General features: G+C 38.6%; 1 protein-coding gene across 2 annotated transcripts; it reads left to right on the top strand.

The window, feature by feature from the left end:
• The first annotated feature begins 560 nt into the window (after positions 1-560).
• slc16a1a (solute carrier family 16 member 1a) lies at positions 561-10,016 on the top strand. Of its 2 annotated transcripts, none has more exons than XM_051416032.1 (5): positions 561-852; positions 4,430-4,697; positions 7,073-7,216; positions 7,415-8,188; positions 8,661-10,016. In XM_051416032.1, exons 2-5 carry the CDS (start codon positions 4,481-4,483, stop codon positions 8,894-8,896), a joined length of 1,371 nt encoding a protein of 456 aa, XP_051271992.1. In that variant the 5' UTR covers positions 561-852; positions 4,430-4,480; the 3' UTR covers positions 8,897-10,016. The 2 variants fall into 2 exon arrangements, with proteins under 2 accessions (XP_051271992.1, XP_051271993.1); XM_051416033.1 differs by lacking the exon at positions 561-852 and adding an exon at positions 3,893-3,975.
• The last annotated feature ends 20 nt before the right edge of the window (positions 10,017-10,036 follow it).

Raw genomic sequence — 10,036 nt, forward strand, 5'->3', positions numbered from 1 at the left:
TTATAGGAATAGAAAAATGAGGGGGACAACATAAAACAACGTATGAAGGGAAATAATGTTTCTAGGGTGTCAAGAATTTGAAGGCACTTTGCAAATACACACTGTTTCAATAACCTCCTGTACTCAGGCCTTTCCTTTCCCAAGCCATGTTACAAACTCATTAATAGCTCCTCCGGGAGTTTGGGAGAAAAGCTCAACCAGATTTGACCCCTGAAGTGTTCAGAAATCTTTCTTGAGGTAAACAATGTCTGTTGTTTAAGTAACCGGATTTCTTATATAGCTGCAAGAGCCAATACTCAATTGAAAAGCACTGATAAATCAGCTAATGCAGGAAATCAGAGTCTTAGAAAGCATCTTATCTCTTGGAGTGCAGACATTCTCTGATATCCTCTCAGGTCAGACATAGTATAGGGCCATGCAGTGAATTACTCTAACCTTCTGTGTGAGCTCAGCACATGACAGAGGGGTGGAGAAAGCATTGTAGGGGCACGGCACTAAGCCTCCCACAGCCAATAAGAACCTGACTGACCTCAACATTTAGCACCATAGTGTCCAGATCGTCCAGCTGTTTGATCTGAACTCAACTTTTCAGCTTCACTTTATTTACTGGAAACAGATGAAGTCTGAGGTTGAGGTGCCACTGGCAACTTTTGGACTGTCACAGTGGATATAGACACACAGATCACTTCTGGAGTATCTGCGAAACATATGCAGTGATTTTTTTATTTTTATTTCATACATATTCAGAGACGCTCAGTCCCATTCAATGATGTCTGCAGTGTGTTAACGTGCCTCCGAGACTGCTGTTTATCTGCAGAGCTCATCTGGCCCTGTTCAAGAGCTCCTGCCAAGGTAAGAGGCTTGACATATACACACACACACTATGCACATTTAACATTTGCCAGACATCACTAAAAAATAATTACTTGCATAAGTAGTCCATTTTCAGCTGGTTATTCATGAAACATGTATAGCTTTGTCAGTGTTATAACAATACTTATTATGTGTATTATGTGAGAGTGCAATTTCCCTGAGCAAATATTTAGTGTGTGATTCTCATTTATAATTAATCTGACAAATTCACTAGCTGGTGTTGAAAACCTTGGGTGATAAGAGGCCCAAAGCATGGTTGCAGGGAGAATGAATGAAAACTCCTTTGCCAGAAGCACAAACATTTTGCCAAAGATGTAAAATCTCATGTTCATTCAACATTATTCCAGATAGTTTTGTTGTGAACTAATCCACTTTATTATCTATTTTGTACCTATTTGTTTCAGTGTGGCTAAAACAAAATCAGAATTTAATAAACTAAAGGGAATATTTTCCTGAGAGAATGTGTAGAAGTGGGGTCCCTGAATACATGGACGATAAAGAAAAGTGGTTTGCCTCAGTTTTCTTTCTGCTAATGTTGGTCAAGTCCTACAACAGGGTTTCATCTCTTCACATACCAACCCCAAGGTCTTAACAGTAGTTTGAGTAAGTGACCCGTGTTAATCAAATTAATTCAAAAGAAAATTCAGTTTTTTAAGCAGTCACGCCAAATCCTCTTGTGTTTCTACTAATGTCCTCTGCTGAGCCCACCCTGCTTGGTATGTGTACGTTGTCAAGTGGCACTTGCCCACTTTGACTGCTTTATTTAGACCTTTACAATATGAGGGGGTTAGTGTTGATGCCTCTGTCCATTTGTCTGCTGATTTTCACTCTCCTATAACTGGCTTAAATGAATCAACTCTGCAGTTTTCACTGAATTGTTTTGATACTTTTCTCTCAATTTTAGAGCCAAGCGATCAATCCTTAGTATAAAATAATCCGTTTTATTCATTATTTTGGCGGTTTTGCCATTTTATCTGGAGTCCTGTCTGTCTTAAGGCGTTCCTACATTCATCATCTAATGTCAACCACTGAATTTTTCATTCTTTAAAAATACTGTCTCTGCTACCAGTGAAGAACATTTCCCCAGCATACTGTCCTATTTGAGAGGCCGACTGGTGCATGTGTAGTGACTGTTCTCAAAAAATCTTTCAACCGACTTTTCATGTGGTTATGCAGACCTTCAGTTTTCAAGAGTGGGAAATGTGACGGGTGTAAAGGGAAATCCAAAACATCCACCTTATCAAAACAACAGTTGTGACAACAATGTCATAACTGTCACAATGAACCACTACATGACTGAAAGATTCTAAGGAGTTAGAAATATACACATTAAAACTTGACAACAAATGAAAAGGAGCAAAGCAATTACTGGACAATGTACATGTTAGGAAATATTTCTCAGTTTATTTCTGTGAAAACAGAGAGAAAGACCTAAAAAAATATGCCTAGTTTCAGCACGCAACTCCCCTAAAACCACAATTTGTCATTTATACATTCCTGTCTATCTACATATTAAACAAATGACATACATGTTTATTAGTGTAGTTGTATCTTGTACGATTTAACAGGACAGTGGCAGGCTAGTTGTTTTCCCCTGCCTCCAGTCTTTATGTTAAGCTAAGCTAACTACACCAGCTATGTATTAAACACAGACACTGATATCAAGCTTATCTTTTCAATGTCAGGGGAAAAGCACATAAGCAATTCCAATGCACTACAGTTGTTAATCGCTGCCATTGTTGGTCAGTCTTACAAATCCTCAGTTGTGTAGACCTGTGACACTATTACATAACTAAACAATAAGCACACATGGTATGTAATAGCTGTTCCTAACAATTCCACCTCCCCCTGATGGTGGTGTTCAAAGTAAAAGCTTGAAACAGCAAACATCCCTATGTTATAGTTTCTGTACATGCAGTATATAAGACACACAGCACTTATCTTAAATATGTTAACTATATATATATTTATCTATATATATCTACCCAGGAATTTAATTTGTCACACCCAAGGGGTTACTATTATTCCAGTGACCCTTAATGTATAAATAAATAAGAGACAAGTTCTTATTTCACCTCCATTACCTATTGCATCTGTAGAATAATGCAGGAGGCACATTTACAGCTGTATGGCCGCAGCTAAAATCCCAGTTCAATAACAAATGTTCTTTAATGCATTAAATATTCACTACTCGCTGCACACAACTGGCTTATCCAATAAGTTTTCAGAGTACTAAACCAATTCATCAACCACATCAAGTCCTCCTTGGCTGAAAAACACTATATCATCACCCACTCTTGAGCATAGCCCTGAGGTATTGAGCAGTGTGAATTCAACCTGTGTTCATGGTCTGATCGATGTTTTCTCTGGATACACTCCCCTGTGTAAACAATACAGTAAGTTGTTTGACTCTGCAGATGGACTCTTATTCATCACCTCTAAAGTGAGACTGTGGGAGATCAGCGGGTGGGAGCTCAGTAAATACACACAGTGAGCAATTCAAAGCAAAGCAAAAAATCTTCCTTAAACTCGTATATCAAGTAAAGGAAATGTTTTTTGACAAATCTGATCACTTACCAAATACACATGAGGTGTCAGCAAAGCAGAGGGACTCAGAGGTACTTATAGGTCAGTATATAGAGTCTGTACTGACTGTTGCATATGTTGGTGGTGAAACAAGTAAGCAGCCCACTACTAACGGAGAGTAAGAAGGACAGTTTGGTCAGTTAGTACTGAAAATGAGACACAACAGAGAGGTTAGAGGGCATGAGACAGGTGGAAGATCAACACTGTCAGACACAAATCAACATAGATATCTACTACATAGGAGGTAAAACATTTTTTTTTTAATTCAAAAGATGTGACAAGCACCACTGAGGATAGAAAAGATAAAAACAAGACTATAATTGTATAATTTAAGGGTGAGAATGGTTTTGCTTCTGCAGAAGCAATTTTGTTATTTTTTGTATTCATTCTTTGTCATTTTGTCTGTCTGACGTGAACACAGTGTTTTGTTTCCAGCTTTGAAACATTTGACATCCGCGGCTCTGAACAGTTTTGCATCAAGATTGCAAATGAAAACCTTCAGCAACGGTTAAACAGGTATACGGCATCTTCCCACATTCATGGTCTTTGGAAAACAGAATACCCTGAAACACAACATATCTACCCTAGTGGGAGGCATAATTGTAAACAATAATATATATATATATATATATATATATATATATATATAAACAATAAAGATCACAAGTTAAACTGTTGCTGACATATTCCATTCACAGAGTCGATAGAAAAATGTTCCGAGATGTCAAATGTTTCAAAGCTGAGGACAAAACAAAGTTCAAGTCAACACATTTTAAAATTTGATATATCTATCGATAGATGGATCTATTCACTCCAATCTTTTACATTTAACGATCTAACTATTTATTCATTATCTCTCAAAAATGCCCTCCAAAGTTCCTCTGGCTCATAAATATTTAACAGAAATCCTAAAAGAATACCAAAAACGAATCAACACATTTTCTTTGCTGTTTTGTTCTCTTCTGAACAGGTCCTCATCTGTAGAACGTATTGAAATTGAAGAGGAGTTTTGTGAGTGAAAATGGCGCCTGCTGTCGGTGGTCCTCAAGGCTACACACCACCTGAGGGTGGCTGGGGATGGATGGTGGTAGCTGGGGCCTTCATCTCTATTGGCTTCTCCTATGCGTTCCCCAAGTCCATCACTGTCTTCTTCAAAGAGATTGAGGCGATCTTCGATGTGACCAGCAGCCAGGTGTCCTGGATTTCTTCCATCATGTTAGCAGTCATGTACGGCGGAGGTGAGCTACTACCCAAAATGCAACCTGCCAAACATGGGTTTGTTAACACTTGGCATTTAGCACATCAAGAAGGTTTATAGACTGAATCAATTTTTGGCTCTTAGCAAAACTGTAAAAGATTTATTCCTGGAGTGTTCAGTTAAAATTCAATACATTGCTTTTTAAATCAAAAACAGACTTGCATTGTAGCCTTTCAGCCTCGGTTTGTCCACAAAGAGGCCACAGATTCTCAGAATTATAGAGTGGCTTGAATCAAACTCATACAGAGATTAAACAATACTGTGACTCATCTATTGAAGTGTTGTTTATGAAAGTGCAACATTATCTGTCTCTGGAGCACATGAATGGGTTTTAGCCTTGTATACCCGCTTATTGTTTTCCCCTTGTGCTTTGAGAGTGGAAATCACCGGGGGTTTGGTTCTGTTCCTGCACTGATGAGAGACGCTGGGTGATGTCACACACTCAGGTCTGGCCAGTTAGGTGATGATAAGGGTCTATTCATGTCCGTGATATTCATCACGAAAAGAACAAGAGTTCAAAAGAGCTCTCCTTGTCCCTCAAGACTGTCTGCTCTAAAATCAAAACACTGCAGTTCTCTTTACTCTAACGTGTGATAAACTCGGAAAATGATGACTTAGGCATCTTTTTTTAATCTCAGGGAAGTTTCAGAAAAGTTGCTTTAGTGTGCCAAACTGATGTGAAGTGGAAAATAGTGCACCATATAAAACTACTTTGTATCAAATTTTATATTCTGGCCTGAGTGTAAAATGTATTTGCAAGATGTGCAGGCAATAAAATAACAGTGGCAACTTTTGTTTTGTCAATCTAGAATTGCATCCATTGCGTTCAACATATTGTTGAACATATTACATCTAAATTCATCTCTATTGTATATTATATTTGTGCTACATAACTTATGTGTCAACAACAGTGTTACATGTCAAAGGCGAGCAAAACTTCACGTACAACTTAAGCTCATTACCATACAACAGAAGTATGGTGTTCCTCATGAAGGAATCAAAGCTGGTTGTGGTTCAGCAGCAAATTCCCTGCAGTGGTTAAAGTTCACTGAGTTACACTGTGAGAAAATCCGATTATGCTTAATTTGTCTTTCCCTTTACTTACATTATTATTTAGTGGGTTTTTTTTATCAGTAGTAGCACATAATGGTTCTAAACTTGTGTGGGTTTAGCATATTTCTCATGGCTGAAAAAGTAAGATATGCACCTATCTGAACAAGTTACGGACCACAGTGCGCACAATATGCATGTTCAGGTGTAACATTGTTAATTAATGCAAATGTTCAGATGTAAATATGCACAGATGAAGGCAAGCTATGCATGGTAATTGAAATTAAGTAAGAGAGGAAATGTTTGTCCGTGCTGTGAGTAGATGACATCTGAGTCTGTTAGCGTATGCGTTAAACATTCTGAGCACATCAGCAGGAGAAGTTCATTAACAGCCTACTGTTGCGTACCTCTGTACTCCTTCAATTTTTGATTCATTACATTCATAATATTCTACATTGGTCTGTCTCCAACCTTTTTATCCTAAGCAACTCTCCCTGCAAGGCGGAAGGAAAGAACTCATTGCTAGTGTGGAGACTGCCTGCATTACAATTTAAAAACCCTTTGTCTTGCACCATGCTGGCAAATGAGTCTGGACAACCTCTAAACAAAAACTGTCAGTTTCTATTTAGTTTCATTGGGTAGTGCAGGGATTTGGCAGGAAGGCAGAAGTGTCTTCCACGTGGTTCCTCATACTCATTTAGACTGGTTGTTATAAGCTGTAGATGGAGATGGTCTTTTGTGACCTGATCCCCCCCCCAAGTGCATTTCCATGGTGCATGCATATGAATACGTTGATTAACTATCTGTCTTTGGAACTAGTGCACCAGGTGTCAAAATTGCAAAAATATGTACTTAAGAAGTTGTTGTTTTAACCCTATACACACACACCAGTCCCTTCTACTCCCCCCCCCCAAAAAAACACACACACACTTATACATTTGTCTGAACAGAGGTACTTCCAATAATCATTTCAAATGCGTTTAAAGTCCATTTAAGAAAAATCCACAAACAAATTATTCCTCTGTCAATTTTTATGAATCCCTGAGCCAAATAAATGCTTATTTCATTACGACTTTCATGGTTTTTCTGACAGATCGCATTATTAATGGCATGAGAACACATCCACTGCAGTGCAGCACTGACAAAGATGATTGCAGAAGTTGTTTGAATTTGCTGAGACACAGCTGTGGCACTGGAGCTCTCTGGTGGTTAAATATAGAACTGTGCATTGATGTTTGGATAGAAATCACTGTCTTTCAGCTTCTAACGTGTGTATGTGCATTGTATTGTTTTTTTGCTCTTCAGGTCCTATCAGCAGCATCCTGGTTAATAAATATGGGAGTCGTCCTGTTATGATGGCGGGAGGATGTCTGTCTGGATTGGGCCTTATTGCTGCCTCTTTCTGCAACTCTGTTCAAGCACTATACTTTTGTATTGGTGTGGTGGGAGGTACCTAATTTTAACTGTCTTATATTTTTAAGTTTGGTCATGAGTCACATATTTTTTTTACTGCACACTGTTGCCACCTAGTGTTTTTCAAAAATAAAAACACCAAAAAATACTTAGAATCTCCAAACACTGTTTAATGCTCAAATCCTTATTTTCCAACTCATACATTTATACTTTTTCCTAAATTGATTATTTTAGGTTTGGGATTGGCCTTCAACCTCAACCCTGCCCTCACTATGATCGGAAAGTACTTCTACAATAAGCGGCCTATTGCCAATGGGATTGCCATGGCTGGCAGCCCTGTCTTTCTCTCCACCATGGCTCCTATAAACACCTGGCTGTTTGACAAGTTTGGCTGGAGAGGAAGTTTCCTGATCCTGGGTGGCCTCCTCTTCAACTGCTGTGTCGCCGGTTCCCTCATGCGGCCTATAGGACCAAAACCCAAACCTGCAGAGAAGACCACAGAGAGGAGGACTGTATCACAGACCATTAACAGCTTTATCGACCTCTCTTTGTTCAAGCACCGTGGTTTTTTGCTCTATATTATGGGCAATATTATCATGTTTTTTGGTCTCTTTGCACCACTGGTGTTCCTCAGTAATTATGCAAAGAGTAAAGACATCCCTAAAGAGAAAGCAGCTTTCCTACTGTCTGTGCTGGCTTTTGTTGACATGGTTGCCCGGCCCTCAATGGGCATTGTGGCTAACACCAAGTGGGTACGGCCCAGAATACAGTACTTCTTTGCTGCGTCTGTGCTGTACAACGGTGTTTGCCACGTTCTAGCACCAATATCAGTAGACTACAAAGGCTTTGTGATTTATGCCATCTTCTTTGGGTTTGCTTTTGGCTGGCTGAGCTCAGTGCTGTTTGAGACCTTGATGGACCTGGTGGGAACTCAGCGCTTCTCCAGTGCTGTTGGGCTGGTCACTATTGTGGAGTGTGGTCCTGTGTTGCTGGGGCCCCCTTTGCTTGGTGAGTAGATTAGTTCACTGTCACCAAGGTTACGTTCACACTGAAGGCGGCTCAAATCTGATTTTTTTTGCCCATAATGCCAACAACAGTGTAAACAGCATAAATAATGTGGAATCTGATCATTTCAATTATGATTTGGGGTCCAACTCAAACATAGGTCTGACTTTTTGCAATCTGAGTGCGAACAGTCATATGAGAATTAATGTGACTTTAATCTCACTCTAGATCAACATTTATTATGCGGGACACTTAAGGACTGTGACCTGTTCACACCAGAATGTGATATGGGCCACATTTTAAAAATACTGTGAACAGACAATCAAAAAAAAAAAGTGAGGAATAAATCTTGAGCGCTAAGATTTGCAGTGTGAACGTAGTCTAATTTAAATTTATTTCTGTGTAGTTTTACCACAGCTTAATATTGACAGAAACTAAAAAATGATGCAACGTGACTGTTTTTTTTTCTTCACAGGGAAGTTCAAAGACATCTATCATGATTACAAGTACACATACCAGGGCTGTGGGATCCTCCTCATCGTCTCCAGTGTCTTCCTGTTCGCAGGGATGGGACTCAATTATCGACTGCTGGACAAAGAGAAAAAAGAGGAGGAGAGGAAGGCCAGGGTGGGTGGTAGAGAACAAAAGTTCAGCAGGGGCAGTGCTGCTAAGGAGGTGGCAGAAGCTGGGAACACAGAAGACACTGTCTAATATTCTGTACTATGTTAAAGGTCCAGTGTGTAGGATTCAGGGGCATCTAGCGGTGTAGTTGCAGATTATAACCCCCCATCGTCTCACCCTAGAAACTACGGTGGCCACAAAACTCATGAAAACTGTGAAAGGCCCTGCTCTATTTAGAGAAAGTGTTGTTTGTCCATTCTGGGCTACTGTAGAAACATGGTGGACTCTATAGAAGAGGACATGCTCACTCCCTTTGTTGATAAAAACGTCTCGTTCTAAGGTAATGAACACACAATGATCCTTACTTTCAGGTGATTATACACAAATGAAAACATATCTACAGATATTATATTCTATTTCTGCCAGTAGATGCTCCTAAATCTTACGCACAAGACCTTTAAGTTACATTTTTGTTTATTTCTGAGGTGCATGTATATGAAAAATAGGACAGCAGATAAGCATTCTTATTATTAAACACAAAATGTTTAATAATTGTTTTTGAAGACCACCACAAAAATCATAGCCTCATAACATCACTTGCAACTCGATGTGAAACTTTTACACATCTATTAAATCCCTTTTAACTCTAATGAAACAATCCACATAAAATACCTCTAATAAACTTATAGGGACTCTTATATGTGTTTGTTTAGGATTTTATGTCGCTTATATTGTTAGGATATTATGTTTTAAATCTCAGATTGTATCACAATAACCTCTCTGTAACTTTCTCTGCAGCACATCATTTATAGTATTTTAACCTTCTAAAATGTACCATCAGATAATTAAAGTTATTTTTCAGTGAAAACAAGTCCGCAAACATTCTCTGTGAAAGTGTGTAACTAACTAAAACATTTCCTAAGACATTTTCCTGTTTACAAGGACCTGATAGCACTGTGCAGTTTTGGAAGGTTTGAAAATATCTTTGGTGCCACTATTGTATGTTCCACAAATATATTCATACAAATTTTAAATTTCTGTTTTAAACATGTTTTTATCTTTCATTTTTGATGACAGATGATGGAAATTATCATTAAACCTTGTTGCATAGCTTTGTGTATTCACATGATAAGAAAACGTGCCACTGACTGCAAGTTACTGTATATTGAACACATGCCAGAAAATCTAATAAACTGTCATATAGCAAGAATCTGTATTGAACTGTATTCT

This window comes from Dicentrarchus labrax, unplaced genomic scaffold (genome assembly GCF_905237075.1).
Source record: "Dicentrarchus labrax unplaced genomic scaffold, dlabrax2021, whole genome shotgun sequence".
NCBI classification, from domain to species: domain Eukaryota; kingdom Metazoa; phylum Chordata; class Actinopteri; family Moronidae; genus Dicentrarchus; species Dicentrarchus labrax.

Coding starts and splice junctions, on each gene's coding strand:
- slc16a1a (XM_051416032.1), top strand. CDS start 4,481: ATGGCGCCTGCTGTCGGTGGTCCTCAAGGCTACACACCACCTGAGGGT. Junction 4,698..7,072: donor AGCAGTCATGTACGGCGGAG/GTGAGCTACTAC, acceptor TTTGCTCTTCAG/GTCCTATCAGCAGCATCCTG. Junction 7,217..7,414: donor TTGTATTGGTGTGGTGGGAG/GTACCTAATTTT, acceptor TGATTATTTTAG/GTTTGGGATTGGCCTTCAAC.